This window comes from Bos mutus, chromosome 7 (assembly GCF_027580195.1).
Source record: "Bos mutus isolate GX-2022 chromosome 7, NWIPB_WYAK_1.1, whole genome shotgun sequence".
Lineage (NCBI taxonomy): Eukaryota > Metazoa > Chordata > Mammalia > Artiodactyla > Bovidae > Bos > Bos mutus.
Genome location: NC_091623.1, coordinates 64,091,428 through 64,113,224, shown reverse-complemented (window position 1 = coordinate 64,113,224; position 21,797 = coordinate 64,091,428). Strand labels below are relative to the sequence as shown.

At 35.2% G+C, this 21,797-nt stretch overlaps 1 protein-coding gene across 1 annotated transcript in view; it reads left to right on the top strand.

Moving 5' to 3' along the window:
- Nucleotides 1-21,797, top strand: part of CHSY3 (chondroitin sulfate synthase 3) — a 290,116-nt gene that overhangs the window by 2,225 nt on the left and 266,094 nt on the right. Inside the window, exon 2 of the mRNA XM_070374041.1 lies at nucleotides 1,631-1,914. Coding sequence (XP_070230142.1) covers nucleotides 1,631-1,914 — 284 coding nt within the window. The remainder of the gene's footprint in view (nucleotides 1-1,630; nucleotides 1,915-21,797) is intronic.

The window sequence follows — 21,797 nt, the reverse complement described above, 5'->3', positions numbered from 1 at the left end:
ACGCGCAGCCCCGGCACGAAAAAACTTTGTCAGTTTTAAAAGAGGCGCCGTCCTTCACCCTGAGTGTGAGTGGCTCTGGCCAGAGATTGCTAAACTCAGCGAAAGGATGTTCCTTAGAGCAAGAGGAAAGCTTTCCAGCCCTGTTCTTCGCAGAGAGGTACACAAGGGAAGTAGCAGGCTTGTATTGAAGGAGGTGTTTAAAGAGGGGCAGCCCTTATACTCAGTTTACCCGCCTCTACTTGCAGCCTCATTGCTTTCTCCTGATTCAGGTAGCACCATTTACATAACTCTTTTAGCAAACAAATAACAGACAGACACATTTTGGCACAAGGACTGAATGTAGAGTTAATATCTAGAGATTTTCTGGGTTTCGGTTGAGAGGAATGAAATCTTTAGGGCTGGTTGGCAGATAAAATATTGATAATTAGATATGAAAATAAAGAACTGAAAATTTTGATACAAAAATTTAAAAGAAATTGCATTCCTGGTGAACCTACTGTCTCATATATCTACGATGTATGTAGATATCTTTATCTATAATTGATAGATCCACTATCTTACAGTCCCCATGTCTTTTGTGCCTCATTAAAATCACAAAGGTTTCCTGGCAGAAGTTTGCCACACTCTGCAATTTCCAAAATGCATTAACACCATCCATATCGTATCTTTTAATGAAAGACTGTCCTTCAGAACACTGAAGTGCCATATTCTTTCCATTTCTATTAAGAATGAAATGCATTTTGTATCAAGAACCCAATAATAGCTAAAACTCATTGAGCTCCAAGGGGACATGGCATAGGATCAAGATAATGACTGCAGATTCTGTGCTCATCAAAAATCATAGTAGAAATGCTGATTGGGAAAATAAAGATGGCAACTACTTATTCCAGTGTATCACTTTGTAGAGTTCCTAATGCTTTGGAACTGTTTTTGCTACAGAACCTTATTTTAAGATTGTTTTTCTTGATGAGCTTATAAACTTATAAACCAATTGTATATATAAATTTTAACAAATGTTAATTTTTTTCCAAAAGAGTGCTTTCCAAAGTTCCAAAGTGTTATATTTCAAGACAAGTTTGATATTCTCAGTCTCCCCCAGACTCCCTTTCTCTCTCTCTCTCTATATATATATGTATGTATGTACATACGTACACACAAACATCTACATCTTTTGGGTTGTTTATGGCTTGAGTTTAATTAAGGATGAAGCAGTAAACTAAATCAATTATCAGGAAAAAATAATTACTGGGTGTCAATGATCTTCCTATCAGTGCTAAATATTGATATTTAATATTATGTTTCTGGGAATTTTATCATTACTTCATACATGTTAAAAAGCCTGTCTTTATTCTCAGCATTATTTAAGCTTTAAAAAAATCCAATGACTGTTACACTTACTAAGGTTTTTCATTGACTAGAAGGTTGATAAAATCTAATTTTAATTTAATACTTATGAATTAGTATTTTTTAAATAATGAAATATTCAAAGAGGTTTTTCTTCTTTTCAATTGTATGAGACTTGTCAAGAGTTTATGCACAATATTGGGAGCTCTTTCCCTTACTTGGTGTGTTATAAATGATTATGAAATTAGGAAAAGGAGTGATTGTTGTTTTTTTTTTTTCTTTGTAGGTGATAAGTTGGAAGAGTTTCTTAGATCACTGAATAGCAGCAAGCCCCTCTACCTGGGCCAGACTGGTCTGGGGAATATTGAAGAACTCGGAAAGCTGGGGCTGGAGCCTGGGGAGAACTTCTGCATGGGAGGACCTGGCATGATCTTCAGCCGCGAGGTTCTCAGGAGGATGGTGCCACATATCGGTGAATGCCTCAGAGAAATGTACACGACTCATGAGGACGTGGAAGTAGGCAGATGTGTTCGACGTTTCGGCGGGACTCAGTGTGTCTGGTCTTATGAGGTAAGACTTGAGCTGTGATGAAAATGTTCCCGTTTTACAGGTAGGTGACAGTTTACAGTCTGGGTCAGTGATTCTATTTATTTATTTTCTCCATGTCTTTGTGTCTGCTTGAAATTGATAGCAACAGTCAGTGATGGACACAAGGGCTATTGTGGGAGAGGCTGTCTTAGAGCTAAGGTGTGTCTGAGGTTTTCTTATTTGTGTGACCCATAACTTTAAGCAGCATCTTACATGTATAGTCATATCTCTTGAAGAGGCTATTTCCTGTTTATTTGGTTTATTGGTGTTTAAATACATTTCCTGTCTCTAACAAGAGGACTGATTTTATGCTCTTGGGCCATAGCTTTAGCATTTTGTCCTTTGTTGTCATTTTGGTTAGGTATGTGATTGCATCTCTTTGCAAATAATTTAACTCTGAAGTTTCTTGGAAGATGCTTACATGGAAATTTAACATGCAGTGTTTTTAAAGCATAGAAAAAGTTAACTTATAATGTTATATCACTTATAATAGATTTACTCACAGCATTTTAAAAGGCATGACTATCTGGTAAAACCGTTCTGAAGGTGATAACTGCTTAATATTATGGCTGGTTCTTTAAAATTTTTTGTCTTCCTTTATTGCATTTTTCTCAGTAGCAGCCATTATTTAAATGATCTGAGTTTATGAACTGTTGTTTCATTGTAGTAATTAGTTTTACAAAATAATCTGAGTTTTTTTTTTGCCCCTTCAGAAATTGGTTTTGACATGAAAAGCAGTTGTATTTAAAACAGTTTTCCTGAAAGTTAATCTGAGTAAAAATTACTTAACACTTAAATAACATATTGCAATTTTCAGTGTACTTTGGTTTTCAAGTGGTTGGAGTTAAATATGTTTTAGCTACCCAGTGCACACATCTGTGAATTATAACTTAATTCATGTAGGTATCTTTTCAAAATTTTCACGCTTTCTTAGTATAGAAGAAACATTTTATGAAAACATGTTCCCTGTGAAGTCATTATACCTCAAGATTACACAGTTCCATTCTTCTTTTAGAAGTGTAATCCTACTTTCCTTAATTTAGCTTTTTTTTTTTTTTAATGATTCAGGATATCTACACTATAGAAAGTATTTCTTATATTTATTACAGAGAGTAAATATTAGTAACAACTAGTTACTTGGAATATGCACTATGCAAATTGAAAATTAGTATATACCTCATTACTTTTATTGATAGAAATAGGAATTTTCTTTTATAAAACTGACTAATAACTACTTTTATAATAAAGATATAAGTAAGTACATTATAGTTGAAAAATAGGTAATTTGGAATAAATTTAATGAAAAAGATTTGTCCCCGTTTAATATAAAACTAGCTGGAAGGTAAGAATGAATATTTAACATGAAAATCTCAGGTGATTTTTGTTTACATAAAAATATCATTTTGTAGATGGTGGCTCTGTATGAATGAGTAAAAAATCATCCATATTTTAAATAAAAGATGGAAAATTATTGTGTTTTATCTGATACTGTATTGCCTTAATATCACTTAGACAGTTTTAAAAAACCTTTCGTTTCATGTCCTTCCATTTAAGTTTTCATTGATTCTGCTATGAAGGTGCAGTCCTCATAAAGCAGTCTACTCATTCATGATACAAGACAGTAAAATATGCTCAGGTGACATACATGCTTAAGAATTGACTTAGTATTTTATTTATAATATAGGTATTTGTTCGCTTAAAAGGGAATTATCATAGATCTGTAACTTCTCTATTGGAATAAGTGGGATCTTAGGTATTTTCATTAAATAAGAGAAGAGACAGAGGGGATGCCAAGCCTTGTAGGGTGTAACTTCATGACCACCATATTTACATTAACATTTGGTAATACATTTGGATTGTAGACTGACAATTGTCCATCACTAAGTTCAGAATCTATTAAAAAAAAATAATTTCTACATTTTTTCCTAGCTTTACAAAGCATTATTTTCTAAAGAAATACTGTTTCAGAATGTTGACTTGATGTTTTGCTAAGCAATTGTATAGAATTTACTTTATTTTCGGATTTCAGTCTTTAAAGGAGCAGTTTAGACAACATATATTTTACAGCTGGCATTGATTTAATCCTAACTCTGATCCTAACCCAAACCACAACTCTGTCTTATTTAAAGGAATGATGGAAACTTTCATTACCAAGGAATATATTAAACAGTATCTGTTAATAAATTTAATAATGATAAGTATACAATTAAGTTATGTAAGTGTTTTAACATTAGGGTGTATTCTACATTTCATAGATACCTGAGTAGGTGGACTGGGACACAGCCAAATTAGGGCTTTCCAGTTTGGATTTTAGATTACTTGAAATGTCCAACTATGCTACTGTTCACATTATACTAAAAAAATTAATTTGTTTCATTCTGGGTTGGCACTCACATAAAGGTGAGATTTCACATCCAGTCATAGAATAAACTATGACGTTGCTCTGTAATTTTGTTTCCATATTTATTTTAAAAGAACCATCTGCAAAAAAAATTTTCTTAAAATTTTGAATTTTCTTTGCTGAACTTTTGATGGATTTCAGAATTTTGTTTGACCTTTCCTCCTCATGAAAGTCCTTGTGAAGTTTAGAGGACTGTTACAGAAACATGCTCACACTTTCTGAGTCTGAATAAATTAAACATGATGGAATGTTATCTTTTTTATGATGTTTATTTATTTTTGGCTATGCTGGGCCTTTTTGCTGTGTGGGCTTTTCTCTAGTTTTGGGGAGTGGGGGCTACTCTCCAGTTGCAGTGCACAGGCTTCTCGTTGTGGTAGCTTTTATCGTTGCGAAGCACGGGCTGTTGGGTGCTTAGACTTCAGTAGTTGAGGATCTTGGGCCCCAGAGCACAGGTTCAGTAGTTGTGATGCTCAGGCTTAGTTGCTCTGTGGCTTGTGGGATCATCCCTGATCAGGGATCACACCTGTGTCTCCTGCATTGGCAGGTGGACTCCTCACCACTGAGCCACTAGGGAAGCCTGAATATTTTAAAAATGATAAATAGGCTTGCAGATCTTGTAGGAAGAGAATTGAAACAAAATATTAAAATTATAGATTGTATAGCATGTGGAGAAGGCAATGGCACCCCACTCCAGTACTCTTGCCTGGAAAACCCATGGACGGAGGAGCCTGGTGGGCTGCAGTCCATGGGGTCGTGAAGAGTCGGACACGACTGAGTGACTTCACTTTCCATTCTCACTTTCATGCATTGGAGAAGGAAATAGCAACCCACTCCAGTGTTCTTGCCTGGAGAATCCCAGTGATGGGGGAGCCTGGTGGGCTGCCGTCTATGGGGTCGCGCAGAGTCGGACACGACTGAAGTGACTTAGCAGCAGCAGCAGCAGTATAGCATGTAGCTATTCTTGACTATAAATTACATTTTTTGAAACTCTAGGAATCTTCTAGTATTCTTTATTGCTAGATTGAAGTCTACTTTCTCTGTATTATATATACAATTAAGCATGATATTGGCAAGGGAGAGGAGAGAAAAGAAGTCGGGGTGGGGGTGGGGAGAGACGGAGGTATAAACTTGAATTTGGATTTGAGTCACTAGTGTACTACTCCTTAGTTTCATTGTCTTTTTAAATTACTTCTCTTGAGTCTTGTTTAATTCAGTTGAAAGTAGATATTGTAATGGTGTCTGCCTCATAGATTTTCTAGAAGATTAAGTGAATTGATGACATGATCCATGTATAGTTCTATATAGTTTTGACAGTATATATCTGGCACATAGTAAATTGTCAATAGATGTTATTATTGTCATGCTGAATAGATCATATAGTATATTACATATAACACAATTCATCAATTTTATTCATTTAATAATTATTAGTCATAAGTGATTCAATTATATCAGAAAAGTCAGACTGGAAATAAATTTTTTTCATTGAAGAATTCAAGTTTGAGGTTTCTTTTTGTCAAAGAACAAGAATTCAGTATGTTTCTATAGTATTTTAGAATTATAAACAATCCAATATTAGTAAAACATAAAACATGGAAGACTTTAAGACACACACTACAAATATTTGCTTCAGTCTTTGAACGTCATATTAAATAATCTTAAGGAGATGGTGGAAAATATTATTTAACAAGTGATATTTAATATATGTATTTAAGGAATCCCATACAGACTGGACTGTATCTACATTATAAAAAAATGACTGTGTGGCTTTATAGGTTAACCTCCTTTTCTGAGTTTCATTGGAATTTTCAACAGGAAAGGAAGTCAGTATCTCATCCTACAGTCAGTTCACAGGACCCACCCAGGAACTATGTCTCAAGGCAACTAGAATCCCATCCTGGGGTTTCCCAGGCATTTCAGGAACTGATATATAGCTTCAGTTCTTCCTTACCATCTGGTCCTGGTGGTCTGGGAAAATGTCTTATTTTTTGGTCCTTTGATCTGTTTCTTCCTCTGTCATCTCTACCTACTTTTTCTTTCTTCTGTCATTAATGATAAATAAAATAAATTACAATTGCATTTTGATATGCACTGCTCCTCATCAGGTTTTCAGTAAATTAAAGTGTTCATGACAGGCCAACCCTGATATTCCAAGACATCACTCGTAGGGCCCAGGAACGGCTACCCTTCTGAATAGAGAGGCCTTTGGTTGCTGACGGATCTTAGACTGGTTCTCCCTATACTTGAGATCATTGGAGAGTCAGAATTGAGATTCTTACTTTCCCACCAGGAGTTAGAAACATCTAGTTTTCAAGAACATGTGGCAGATGTTCATAATCAACAGATTTCATGAGTTGCCGTTATACTTATTTATACCTCAAATTGTGTAAGTATAGATGACTAACTGAAGCGTGATCGTGAAAAATTATTCTATGCTTTACACTCTGTGAGTGTTAGAATTTATTGGCATCTACTCTTGGCTAAGTTCACGTTTTTGGTTGAGCTCTATCTTGGCTACTGTTTTTCTAGTTATCTGGGCTGCAATCTGGCAGTTTAGGAGGCTGCATATGGCTCTTGAAAGTTGTTTGGCATGTAAGTTGTTTTAAGGTTTTTTTAAATTTTGTTTTTTGATGCCATTAGCAGAGGCAGGCAGTCTTGTGTCCCTTCAGGTCTTGTTGTGCACCAACCTCCCCTTGCACGTTTATTTAACTGCCTGGCCAGATAGGTATAAGAGTGTTATACTTTGAATCAATAATCCACATGTTGAAAATTTCATTAAAGCATTCTCCAGGATATGAATAAATTTTCTAGTGAAAATGAGATGTTTATTTTAAATAGTGTACATTATTTTTTTTAATTAATTATTTTTGAATTAATTTTTTCAAGCTTGGCCATTTAGAGTTGTACAACATATAATATAGTTATACTTTGTTTGTTATAGGAATTTTTTGGTAAATAACTAGAAAGTTCTCACTGTTGAAAATTTCTTTATACAATTCATATTCATTCTGTGTCTTATTAGAATTGAAAGTTCCTTTCCTTTGGTTCTGGTTTTAGTAAGATCACTTGTATTCAAGCATTAAAACAACTTAATTTCCATAATTCTTTTCCCTGTGAGGGAGTTCTGCATTTTATCTATCTAAGAGTCATTTTCAGAATAGTGTGTATTTATCTTTTTAGTGTTTGCAGTTAAATGGAGCCAAAGAATATATATCTTTATTGTCTAATTAAATGTTGTTTCAAACAAGGCAGAGCTCAATGTTGATAGCAATATTTCTCTGTGGTTTAAAAAACCATTTCTTATGACTAAACAGATCTTTATTAGATTTCTTAAAGAGTTAATTTCATACCAAAGTGTCTTATGTCTTAGCTTGGCCCCCTAAAGGCCATAAATACCCTAGAAAATTCCATTATTTCACAAAAGAATATATTTTGGCAGAGTTTCCCTGGGCTTCTAATACCAGAGAGCTAAACTATAAAAAATTTAAGTATATATAAGTTCTTTGTAACATAACCATTAAGGTTAAAATATGTGCCCCATTCTTATGGGGCTGTTACATATCCTGCTTAGCTTCTTTCTCTAACTTATGAGCTTCCTTTTTCTATAATGCTAATTTTACTGCATCATGAACACAGTTTATGCCCCCAAAGTATATTAATATCTATGGAAAAGTATAAGTCTGGGATTTTTATCTTAAATTCAGTCTTTCAGAAATCATTTCTTGGTTCTGATTCAGCCATATTTAGTTTTTAACTTCACTAAAAGCAGTAAGCTTCTCACACCTACTCTTCCCACCCCCATTCCACTTGTCAGATGAAATCATCACACACTGATTTTATGAAATCTCTTTCTACCCCACTGTTTTCTTCATTGTACAAAATAAAATTACATTCTGAGTTGAAGGAGAAACTTGGTACAGATTTTCCATGTTTTGTAGCCTTAGGTAGTTCGTTTTCATTGTTAACTGGTGGTAACCTGAATTATGAAAAATGTGTGCTTTTTAACAGTTATGGAAAATGCTAAGCTGGGAAGATGCTTCCATGCAATTTGAAATTAGCTCCATGATAACATAAATTCTCATATTAGTTTAAAACCTTTGAATACTCTTCCTTCTTAATAAATCAAAAGTATTCTAATTTCCTGAAAAAAAATCCAAGTCAGTTTTCTACTTGCACTTCCTTTGTGTTGGCTTCCAAAAAGCTATATAAGAAACATTTATTTCAATCTCTTTTCTATCTAGTTAATTGATGAATTAGGCTTCAACATACAAAGAAATGTAATTTGTCATATAACCGTACTGCACTTTACTTTGATGATAGCATGTGACTTCTTTTGCTCCAAATATTTTCAGATTAACTTTTAATAAGGTGTTTAAGCTAAACATAAACGTTATTAAAATTTTAAAACTCAGTGTCTTGAATCATAAAGCCATTGTTTAATATTATTTAACAATAGGAAAACATGTAAATTGAAAAGTTGAAGGGTTGCAGTTTCTCAGAATTCTAATGAGTTCTTCATTTACTGTCCTAATAAACAGTACTCTAGTTTAGGCTTAACCACAAATAAATCAGTTTGAATCATGACAGACATTTAATGTTACCCTGTCTTTGAAAGGTGTTAGACAATTTATAGTACAGTACTGAATCAAAGAAATATGTTTATTTTTAAAATTCAGCAGGCATAGTTTTAGAACTTATGAATGAAATAGATATCTTAATTTTTTGAGATTTTAAAATCTTCACTCACCATTTATTATTTTGAAAGCCATTAACTTTTAATAAGGTGTTTAAGCTAAATATAACTGTATTAAAATTTAAAAAATCAGTGTCTTGAATCATAAAGTCATTATTTAATATTATTGAACAATAGGAAAACGTGTAAACTGAAAAGTTGAAGGGTTGCGGTTTGTCAGAATTCTAATTCTTAAGTCCTTCATTCTTCACAGTCGGTTTCTTTTCATATTCCTTTCATTTTTATTGTTCAGTTCAGTTCAGTTCAGTCACACAGTCACGTCCGACTCTTTGCAACCCCATGAATCGCAGCACGCCAGGCCTCCCTGTCCATCACCAACTCCCGGAGTTCACTCAGACTCACGTCCATCGAGTCAGTGATGCCATCCAGCCATCTCATCCTCTGTCGTCCCCTTCTCCTCCTGCCCCCAATCCCACACAGTATCAGAGTCTTTTCCAATGAGTCAACTCTTCCCATGAGGTGGCCAAAATATTGGAGTTGTAGACCTATTTATTTATAGAGTACCAGTGCCTTCAAAAATTGATGGTTTAAAGAAATATACAGATTAATAAACATAACATATAATAAAATCAGGGGGAAAAGGAAGATGTACAGAAAATTTTTTTTTTCAAAAAGGAAAAATGTATGTTGAACTCCTTTTTTTGTGGCATTAAAGAGAACACTAGCTTAACACTATATTGATACTTAAGAGAAGTCTTCTTCGTGGAGCAGACAGGGGCTATGAAGGATCATATACTTAGCGCCACTTCTTTGATAAGTAGAATAGTATGATTGGCTTGGATGTTTCTTAGAAATTCCCTCAATATAAACCTGGACGGTAGCACAGAAGGGCAATTCTTCAGGAGGAATTCTACTTGGAGACAATGCAAGTACACCATTCTTTGATAATTTGCTTAATGGAGGGAGGTGAGAGGGGGTTCAGGATGGGGAACACGTGTACACCTGTGGCGGATGCATGTTGATGTATGGCAAAACCAATACAATATTGTAAAGTAAAAAAAAATAATAATAAAGAAAATAGCCTTCAGAGAGCCCTCCATGGGTATTTCTTCTTACTTGAATGGTCTATATTAGGCTGACCAGCAGCAAGTTTGATTTATGCACTTTGTTCAGTGGGAACCCAGAGTACAGCCACTGTGTCCTTGATTAAGGGAAGGTCCATGTTTGTGCTTTGCTCATTAAGAGGAAGGTAGAGATACCAGCTGCAAATGGAGGAATAAAACCAAATCATGGACAGATAGTGGACCTCACCTGAGGAGCCCAGGCTCAGGCCCAAGAGAATTCCTAACGGCTCAGCCTAGAGTTACCCAGCTTTTGAGCTGATTATTAGAAATGTATTTTTTTTCATGAATTTAATAAGTATTATATAAGTTATATAATTATATGTATTTAAAATTGATTATATAAATTTTAATTTTAACATAAATTTTACATGCATCGATTAAGACTTAAAGATCCACATTTTAATGATGAAATGGTATATTATAATGTCTAATACTCTATTATACAAGAATGAATCTTTAATGAAATAATGATATTTAATATTCATGATGAGTATCTTAAAATGTGAAAAATATATAAGGTTATAATAAATTGAAGTGTTCTGCCTTAGAATTCAGTTATCTTACATCTTAAAAGCTAGCTCATTTATTTCATTTGCTCAAATAGATCTATTGAGCACATTTTATCAGCAGTGGGCACACACACCTTCCTTGTCTTTACGGAGCTCCCAGGGAGGGAGAGTCAGTCCTCAAACCAGTCTCTGCTTTCGTATCTGATATCAAATTGGGTTTCCATCTCTGTCATCCTTCTCAGTCTTTTTCCTTCTAAATCATGAGTGCTCAGTTGTGTCTAACAGTGGTACTTGTCTTGGAACTAGAATCAAATGATTCTTATTTTAATTTTCTTAGGTGAGCATCATCCTCTCTTGTTTGTATTACAGTCTCCTGAAGAGGAGAAAGCTAAAGACATATTTAGCAATTTTATTGCATATTAATATATCTTAGGTCTGTTATATGGGTTTCCCTCATAGCTCAGTTAGTAAAGAATCTGCCTGCAATGCAGGAGACCCCAGTTCCATTCTTGGGTTGGGAAGATCCCCTGGAGAAGGGATAGGCTACCAACTCCAGTATTCTTGGGCTTCCCTTGTGGCTCAGCTGGTAAAGAATCCAACTGCAATGTGGGAGATCTGGGTTGGGAAGATCCCCTGGAGAAGGGAAAGGCTATCCTCTCATATTCTGGCCTGGAGAATTCCATCAACTGCATAAACCATGGGGTTGAAAAGAGTTGGACACGACTGAGTGAAGCACAGATCACTAGAAAATTGTTTTTTAATTAAGTCTGGAGCTTAAGTACCTGGCTTCACACCCCAGCTCTGCCATTCACTAGCTGTGTGACCTTAGTCAGGTTATTTCACTTCTCAGTGCCTTAGTTTCCTCATCTGTCAAGTCAATATAACAGTACTTACCTCACGACACTGAGGTGAAGATTAAATGAGTTAATGTATATGACAGCACTCAGAATGATACCTGACAGTGGTAAGCATTCTGTAACTATTAGCTATTTTTGCAGAAATAGATCAGCATGCAATAGTGCCAGCTTTACAGAGCCATTGCAAAGAATGCAAAGATCAATGTATTGGAAGCTATTAGAATAATGCTTGACATATACTAATTCCTGCATAACAACTGTCATTAATATTTTCCAATTTACAATGTTAATATGCCTTTTTCCCCTCATGGGAAGGGAATCATATTGATTGGAAAGTTTTATTGCAATTGCCTTTTGAAAGATGGACCTTGCTGTAGTAGGGAGGGTGCTGGTTCGGTGGTTCTTTAACCTGACTGCATGATGGGAGCTCTGTGGGGTCTTTGAAAAAATTCTGATGCTGGAACACATCCCTGACTCATTACATCAGAATCTTTGACAAGTGAGTCCAATAGCATGGATAGTGTTAAAAACTTGTGATTCTCATGTGGCTTATTAATTTTCTGTTTTCAAATATACAGTCCATCTTTATTCCTTGAAAGTTATATTTTTTTTCTTTTGTTATATTTCCCTTTTGGGAAAAATCACAGGAGAATAATCGGCACTTCTGCACTTATTTCTATGTCTGTTTCTTGTCTGTTCCAAGTGAATATATTAATATATAAAATGAAAACAATTGTATGTTTTCTCATGGTCTGATTTTTATGGTTCATATATTATTTTTTTTTGTTTTAGAAAAACACAAGATTTAAAACATTTAAAAAAACACATTGTTTATCCATGCAAGGCTTAAGGTTTTTCTGTTTTTATTTATTGCATTTGAATACTATATAGTAATAGAGTTCTTAAAATATAGGTGAAAGGTTTCCATTGAATTATTTGCTTTAACAGTGACTTTTTGAATTAGAGCTTGGCAGAGAAAAAGCTATTAGTGATCTATTTCAATGAGTACAGAAACCATAACTTAAAGGGATGACTTTAATTTCAGCCTGTCATTCTCATATATTTCCTGTCCACTGCTATAGCTGACTGCTATCATGGAGGAAAGTATAGAGTACACAGGGGGCTTCTCAGGGGTGCAGTGGTAAAGAATCCGCCTGCCAATGTAAGAGACACTTGCATTGGAGACTCCAGTTTGATTCCTGGGTTGGGATGATCCCCTGGAGTAGAAAATGGCAACATGCTCCACTGTTCTTGCTTGGAAAATTCCGTGGACAGAGGAGCCTGGTAGGCTAGAGCCCATGCGGTCACAAAGAGTCAGACTCGACTGAGCATAGCCCAATAGCAGCAGCCTAGGGAACACAGGAATGTAAGGGAAGACCCCAAAGAGAATAGAAAGATGCAGTGCTTCCTCCAAATGAGGTCATGTACAGGGACATTGCCAAGTAAGTGTGGATATACGAGAAGTCAAGGGCAAAAGAATAGCATGGTAGTGAATAGTGTGTTTGATTCAATCGTATCTAGTGGCAGGAGACATGAGGCTCCAAAGCTGTTGGTAGAACTTGATTGTGAAAGGCCCTGTATGGCATCCTCAAAAGTTTAGAGTATACCTTGTAGATGAGTGTTTCTTAGAGTTAGTGGGGTTGATATAATTGATTTAGACTCAGTTGGTGGGGAGACCATGAATAGTATGTTAAAAATCTTTCTGGGTGATTCTGATGACAGAGTGAAAAATCGGTTCCATAATGGAGAGCTTTGAAGAATTCTTCATATGCAGCCATGATCAGTGTATCCCTTAGTGGCCGGAGCACAGAAGGATGGATTGGAGGCTCTTGTATCGAAGGACAATGAAACAATGAAACAGTTAGGAGGCTATTGCCCCATACCCAAGTTAGAGATGAGTCTTAAAGAGTCAAAGTGGAAGTGAAGGTGAAGAGATGGAACTGAGAGGTAGTGAGGGCAGAGAATTGACAGAGTAGGTGAGTGGTTAGATGTAGGGGGGAATGGGGTTTAAGGTGGCTCCTAGGTTTTTGTCTGAGCTGCAAGTAGTATCTCTAGAGGGAGGAAGTAATGGAAGAAAGTAGTTTTCCGTGATTGCTTTCTCTGAGGCACGGGCAAAGGAGAAATGAGTTCTATTTGGGTATATTGAGTCTCATCATTCATTTATTTAGCAAATACTTAAAAAGTAAGGCCCACATAACTTGAACAACTTTCCCAGATTATACAGACAGGAGTATTGCTCTGCTGTATTATCAGACTACATAAATGCCTTTTTTTAAAGCAAGCTTCACTCATAGATTAAGCAGTTATTGTTTAAAAATAAAAAAAGAAGAATCAAATCATAGTCATAGGATGAAATAATTTAGTTTGTTTAAAATTTGATTTGTTAAAGTTAGTGACTTATCTTAAAATTCTTTACAATGTAAATTGTAGTTAGTGCTCTGAACAAATAATATTATAAAATGGCTCAAAAAAAAAAAAACCTAAAAGCATAAAAATACATACAGTGAAAAATCTTTCAAATTCTGTCTTCTATCTGCCTGGAGAAACCCTCCACCTATTAAGTATCCACTCTTTTCTTCCAGGGTTTGTCTTGGGTGTCAGACAACTGTTTATATACTGTATTCCCCTCAGTCACTAATTTTTGTGTGTCACAAGAGGTAGCCTATAGAAATATTGTTCTGAATGCTGCTTTTACAATAAAGAATATTTTTTAGAGTTATTCTTATAAAGTCATTTTATAAGGTTTCTGTTTGAAATGGCTTTAGTTCAATGTTCCATATCTCTTAGATACATGTCTTCCTTTGTCAAACTGGAGTTTCAGATTTATGAACAGATAATTCTGTTTGTGTCTTAATTAATTGCACTGTAGGTGCTTCTGTTACGGGTAGATTTAGAGCAGGATAATTTTAGATTATTACATAGCATATAAATCCATCATACCCATATAATTGCTTACATTAAGATTCATGTCTTTACCCCAAGGCTTTTTAAAATTCTGCACTTCTCCTATTTAATGTATAGCTTTCTTGCTTTCCTTGTTTTCCATTAAATATTTTTAAAGATTTACAAAGTTGTAGTCAATCACCTTATAGAAAGAATATCTCCTAACTTTGGGAAGTCTGTAGAGAGACCCACCACAGTCAAATAACCTTTGTTAATCAATAATTGTTCTTCTGACAATATATTCTATAATAGTGTTTGTGAATATTTATTTTCATTGGTTATAAGTGTGTAACTAATGATTACTTTTGCTAGTGTATACATTTGTTACACATACATTACTGTAATATATATTCAATTGAGTAAATTCTGCATATGGACTGTTTTACACTCAGTCAATTGTAAAAATAATTTCAAGTCCATTTTAACTGATGTTTTTTCATTTAAAGAACATTTAACACTATACCATAAATTAGTGTTTTGCACCTAAGCAATATAATAAATGGCATTGTATTAATTGAAATATATATTTATTATAATTATGAGTTATGCAATTAAAAAAAGTCATGAAGCAAACTCTATAAATGTAGACATTTATCATGAGGTCCTATAAGTCCCCTATTTAAATAAAGTTTACTTTTCTATCCTTTTTCTTACCTAACTTCTAATTTTCTTAATCTTAACTAAAATGTAACTTTCTGTCCTTTATTTACCTAATATTTCTGTTTTCTAGAGTTCATAGTGTTCAGAGTGTGTTATCAGATTTTATTTTCCCTCAGCTCATTTTTAGAATGATTTCTGAGCTTACAAAGTAAGCTTGACCTAATAATCTGGACACATTATGAAATTTGATTATAGTTTTCTTGTAAAACTTAATTGCCAGATTCAGAGAGAAAATATGACATTTCTGTTTGACATTTTTAATAAAGGGTCACATGGAGTGGGTTTTGTGTTCATAGATGCGAATAGAATCCTAGCAGGCACTTTCAAAATACTCAAAGCTCTTAAAACTTAAATCTCAGTTGAATTAGACCAAAGTTCCGTTTTGTCAAATACATCATTTTGAAGAATCACTTGAAACAATTGATAATAGGTGTAGTTGATTTTTACCAAATTTGACAGACAGTTGTAAAATGTGTATGAAAATAGCAGAAGATAGGTTCCACTGCTTTCCAGGTGTTACTGTTTAGCAATTATCAGTTTTATGTAAAGTATGTAAGTAGTAATCCTGACAGTTCCTGCTTATGTAAAACATTTGTGCTTTTATTTTTTTAAAGAGCTCCCACTTGCATCTTATTCTTTGTCCAAAGGTAAATTTGTGATTGAGAACTCTATGTGAAAAAACATTTGGGAGGATTTGACTGATGAATTTCTTTTTCGGTTTTTTGTTTCACTATCCTAGTTGTAAATTTCAGTTTAAGTGTATGTATTGATGTGATATAAACACAGACAGCCTCCGCAATTCCTGTGTAAGCTGAATCAAGAATGATGGTCATGGCATATTATTCTTATTGCCATTTTATATACATTTGTTAGTCACAGATTTTGGAATATTAGAAAATTGTGAAAACTTTTTTGGGTTGGTATATTTGCCATATTTTTTTTCTGTAGAATAGAACCAATGTGGCTTGGCCAAATTAATCTCGATCTGGGTAAAATAGATTTTCTTTTATTTAAAAAATTGATTAGTAGTGCTGGCGTCATGTTATAGTGCTGTTTGATCAGATTTTTTTTTATGCTATCCTTACTCTTGAAGTAAATTTGGATGCATCTCTGGATCTTTTAATAGTTAAGCTTTATTGCTTGTAGAGAAAATGGAAGTCAAAACAAGGACTTATTGTAGTGTAAAAAGCCGTGTAGACAGTGTGATCAAATGCTGGCCTGAAGCTTGGTGTGGTTTTATTAATTTCTACTCCATCTCATGAATATATGCTAGGAAATGTCTGAAATGTTTAGTATTTTATGATTATGATAAGTAATAATCTGAGCTTTTTAACTTTTCTAGGTCTATAATGTAATCAAATTAACCACCAAATTGATTTATAGTTATATGAGCCATGAAAATAAATTATTGATCACTAGTTATGTAGCAAGTGGCACCCCACTCCAGTACTCTTGCCTGGAAAATCCCATGGACGGAGGGCCTGGTGGGCTGCAGTCCATGGGGTCGCACAGAGTCAGACATGACTGAGCGACTTCACTTTCACTTTTCACTTTCATGCATTGGAGAAGGAAATGGCAACCCACTCCAGTGTTCTTGCCTGGAGAATCCCAGGGACGGGGGAGCCTGGTGGGCTGCCGTCTATGGGGTCACACAGAGTCAGACGTGACTGAAGCGACTTAACAGCAGCAGCAGCAGCAGCAGCAGCAAGGGGGATTAAGTGAGGTGAAGTGTACCTTGTCTTATGCTAGAAGTGGACAATAGGCTCAGAGCAATTCAGTAACTTGCCCAAGGTCACACAACTAGAGAGCTGTCAGAGTTTAGCTTCAAACTCTGTTTTATTTGATTCCCAAGACCATATTTTTCTTGAAATGTTATGTTCACCTTCTGCCTAAGGATTCAAAGAATGGCATTTCATTTTTATTTTGAATCTCTGATGTCAGATAGGAATTGACAAGTTCAAGTATATTCAGTATGAGGAAATTGGAAAGAAAAGAGATACGCTACAAAGGTCAGACAGTAAAGACCCTGAATGGAGAGGTACTGCCCTCTCCACTAGACATGCTTACCTGTTAGAGATAAAGACTCTCTTAATCTTTCTGGAAGAGGTCTGTGAAGAATGAATGAAAGGGACCAAAATTGTTCGAGTTCTTCCAGTCCTTAGCATTTATGTTTACAAGAAAAATATCTAACAGTAAAGTTTTCATTCTCAATGGAAACAGAAAATTGTATATTTCACTCTACCTCAGGGCAAGAGTAAAAATGTAGGCTGTCAGTTTTATCTAAATTGTTTTCCCAGCTGTACTGTTTATAAATGAAGTGCACATGGGCATATATATCACACTAGAATTTCAATTATTGGGATGTATTCCGAGAGCTCATTTTATCTTAAGAATATTTCTTGTTCTGATAATTAGTTTATATTAGAATGAATATTTCTCCTTTACTTCTCAAAAAAGCACACACATAGAGGTAGTATCTCAGAAATGGTGAAATATGTTTTTTTCAAAAAGAGTGAAGACTTTGTAAAAGCCCTTATTGTTTCTGAGATTTTTAATATGAATGTTTCATAATTATTAGTTTCTAAGAGTGACTTTTACATGAACTTACATTGAATAAATTCTCATGAAAAACCCTATGTGTAAATGGAGTTATTAACATACTTATTAGAATTATCAGAGTGAGCTGATTTGTGCTGAGTGCCAGTCGTACACTTAGCTGTAGACATAATATGAAAATAAAGATGGTTCTTCAGATAATGGTTTTAGAAAGATACAGCTACTTCTTGAGTTTAAACAAAATGAATAGTTATACAGTAGAAATATCATGATGTTAGACTGTATCCTAGACAGCATATTAAAAAGCAAAGACATTACTTTGCCAACAAAGGTCCATCTAGTCAAGGCTATGGTTTTCCCAGTGGTCATGTGTGGATGTGAGAGTTGGACTGTGAAGAAGGCTGAGTGCTGAAGAATTGATGTTTTTGAACTTTGGTGTTGGAGAAGACTCTTGAGAGTCCCTTGGACTGCAAGGAGATCCAACCAGTTCATCCTAAAGGAGATCAGTCCTGAATATTCATTGGAAGGACTGATGCTGAAGCTGAAACTCCAACACTTTGGCCACCTGATGCAAAGAGCTGACTCATTGGAAAAGACCCTCATGCTGGGAAAGATTGAATGCAGGAGGAGAAGGGGATGACAGAGAATGAGATGGTTGGATGGCATCACCGACTCAATGGACATGAGTTTGAGTAAACTTTGGGGGTTGGTGATGGACAGGGAGGCCTGGCGTGCTGCAGTCCGTGGGATCACAAAGAATCTGATATGACTGAGCAACTGAACTGAACTGAGACCATATCTGAATAAGTGCGTTTAAAGCACTTAACCGTATATAAGAGTCCATGAATTGTTCTTCCCTTGAAGAATTTAGAGTGTAGCTGGGAAAAAGGATAGTGAAATTGAGAATATTAATAGTGTGGAAATGAGCATGGATCGATGAGTTGTATATAGATGAGCACTGTAAATGTTTAAAAGGCACATCAATGGGGGCTATGCCATTTTGGCAGGAAGGCTTCATGGAAAAGTTTATCTTAACTTTAAAGAGTAGGTAGGTCAATTTTCCTCAGCATAGGTGAGCTAAGGTGGACTGTGCCTGATGCTCTCTGGGTACTGTGTGGGCAGTCTGGACCCCCTGAGGTCAAAGCTGTAGAAGAGGAGGTCACAGCATGAAAGAAGAAAATAGAGATATCTACCCACATAAGGCTGATTGTGTCAGTGTGTAACTAAGAGCTGAACTGTTGCCAAAAAGGAGTACATAAGACTCCAGACAAGAGCTGACAGATGGACCCTGAAAAGTATGAATGACAATCCTCTTTTCCCACTGGGAATTGAGGATCTCTTCTGGTTTCTCAGTTAGTCTTAGAATTCTGGGAAACCTTAAGCCACTAGGTTAATTTAATGTACTCTGAAAACTGCTTTATTCAAATTCCTGTACAATGTGTCTCAGTCTTTCCAATCCAGTTCATTTTGAAATGCCTTTATTTCAGCCTCCATAATCATATTAAAACCTGCCTATAACCCTATTTTTTAGGGTCATGCTGCTGCTGCTAAGTCACTTCAGTCGTGTCCGACTCTGTGAGACCCCATAGACGGCAGCCCACTAGGCTCCCCCGTCCCTGGAATTCTCCAGGCAAGAACACTGGAGTGGGTTGCCATTTAGGGTCATATATCATGCTAAATAATTTTTTTTTTCATTTTTATTATTTCACTGAAAACAGCTTCTGATTTGTGCAGCTTTGTGAATAAAATGTATTATTTGTGAAAAGTATATCTAGCCTAAAAATGTGGCTACATTCTTATTTCTTAATGCTGTTCTAGAGCTATTTGTACCTATGGGTGAACTGAATTCTTAGTCTTGCTTTGTGGGTATCAACTGATTAGCATGGCTGATTTCTTCCAGCGTAGCTGTAAATGAGGTCTTTTAAAAAAGATACTCATTAATTGTTATCTCAGATTTTCATTAAGGAAATCATACGTGCTTAATTATACTTGGGCTTCTAATTTTTTACTTTTTAAAATTATTTTTTTTACTAACCTGTTCATAAGGAAACAAATACTTACCAGTTTAATGCTGTAAATATTGGGGTAGATCTGCAAAAGCCATTTTACAAGTTATTGTATCAGATAAGAATATGTTTAACTAAAAAAAAAAAACTTGGCCACAGTGGCTTTTGTTTGTCAGTTTTCCAGATATGTAGGTGGGTAGGCCGTGACTAAGTAGATACTAAATGATCCATCATGGTCCCATGCTTTTACTGTCTTTCTGGTCTGCTTTTGCTAAGAGTGTTGACTCTGTTCCCATGCGTATGGATTTCATGCATCTAAAAGAAACTAACCCTAGTACCAGGTAGGAAGGGGGAATACTTTCTACTGGCTTGAGCTTAGTCCTTTTTCTCAGGCATTGAAGTCTCCATAGACCTCTGCCTCCATATATCTGGTTAGAATTATTTGTGACTGCAGGAGAGGTGAGTAAATTGAGTACTTCTAGCTTCCATAGCCCAGAGAATAAAAAGCAGAAGGAGCTTAGGAATAGGCATTAATAAATCTAACATAGTGCATTAGGGTTCTCCAGGGAAACAGAACCAATAGTATGTATATCTGTCTAACTACCTATCTATCCATCTCTCTGTAGAGAGACAGAGAGATTTTAGGAATTGGTTCACACGATGTGGGAGCTGGTAAGTCCAAAATCTATAGGAAAGTCTGATAGGCTGGAAATTCTGGCAGGGGTTGATGTTGCAGCTCATATCTGAAAACAGTCTGGAGGCAGGATGCTTTGCTCTTTGGGGGACTCTCATTCTTGTCTCTGAAACCTTCAACTGATTGGATGAGGCCCACCCACTCTGTGAAGGGTATTTGCTTTACTCAGAGTTCTGATTTAAATGTTAATCACATCTAAAAATACCTTCATAACAATATCATAGACTGTTGTTTGACCAAACAGCTGGGCATCATAGCCTTGCCAAGCTGACGTGTAAAATTAGCCATCATACCTACGTTACTTACTAAGGTTTGATAATATCCAGTGGTTTAGAACTTTTGCATCCTCAAATCTTGCCTTACCCTCAGTGGATTGACATTTTTCATGTTGTCGTTCATATATATCAAATACAATAATTTTTTATGTATTGTAGAAAATTGTCTATGCTAATCCTGAAATGGATTTCAAAGACTACTATTTATTTAAATAAGAGAAATCGTAATAAAAAAAGATCTGCTGAGATTTCTTAGACTTTTGTGTATTTTAAGGTGGTAAATGACAGATCATTTTAAGCAATAAGATTATTTTTGCCTAAATGACCAGAGAATGTTAGAAGAGATAGTGGAATGTTGACTGTCTTGGACATGAAGAGACCTAGGTATTTATAATATCTCTAACATCGGTTACTTTATCACCTTGTCTTCCTGAATCACCTATAAAAGAGGACTAATAATAGATTTCATACCTTTTCTATTGGATTGTGACAGTTACACGAGATAATGGATCTAAAAATGCTTTATGAACCACAGAGTGATAAAAATATATTGAGACACTAAAATATAAAGATAAATGTCTCATAACAACCTCCTCTGTGATTGGAGGGTGGCATGGCTGATGAGCTGTCAAATGAAGGTTAGAGCTGAATGCAGACTCAGAAATGGTCTGGTTCAAACTGATGAGATAAACTTTAGCCTAGAGGGCCTCAAAGGAAGGTTCATTCCATAAGATTATGATTCTTCGGAAAGCAATAGGAGGCCTTCCCTGGCAGAATGAGGAATGTTTCAAAATTAACATCAGGCTGTTAGATTTGGTAGCATGACAGCTGTTTCAACCCATGCTTCTCCTGCTCTCTCCTTTGGAAATACACAATTATTCAACTAATGCTGGATAAATATAATTTAAGAAATATTTCATTTTAAGAACAAAATTCTTAGCTAAATATTAATTTAAAAAACTAGAGGAGGGAATAACAGAAGAGTTTATCTAATGTTGTATTAATAAAGAGAAGCCTTTAAATAGTCTTTAATGTTGTTACTTAATTTTTCTTACATGTAGAATAGTTCAGTTCAGTTCAGTTGCTCAGTTATGTCCTACTCTTTGCAACTTGACTTGGAGTAGAATAGTTAGGCACAAGTAAAAGT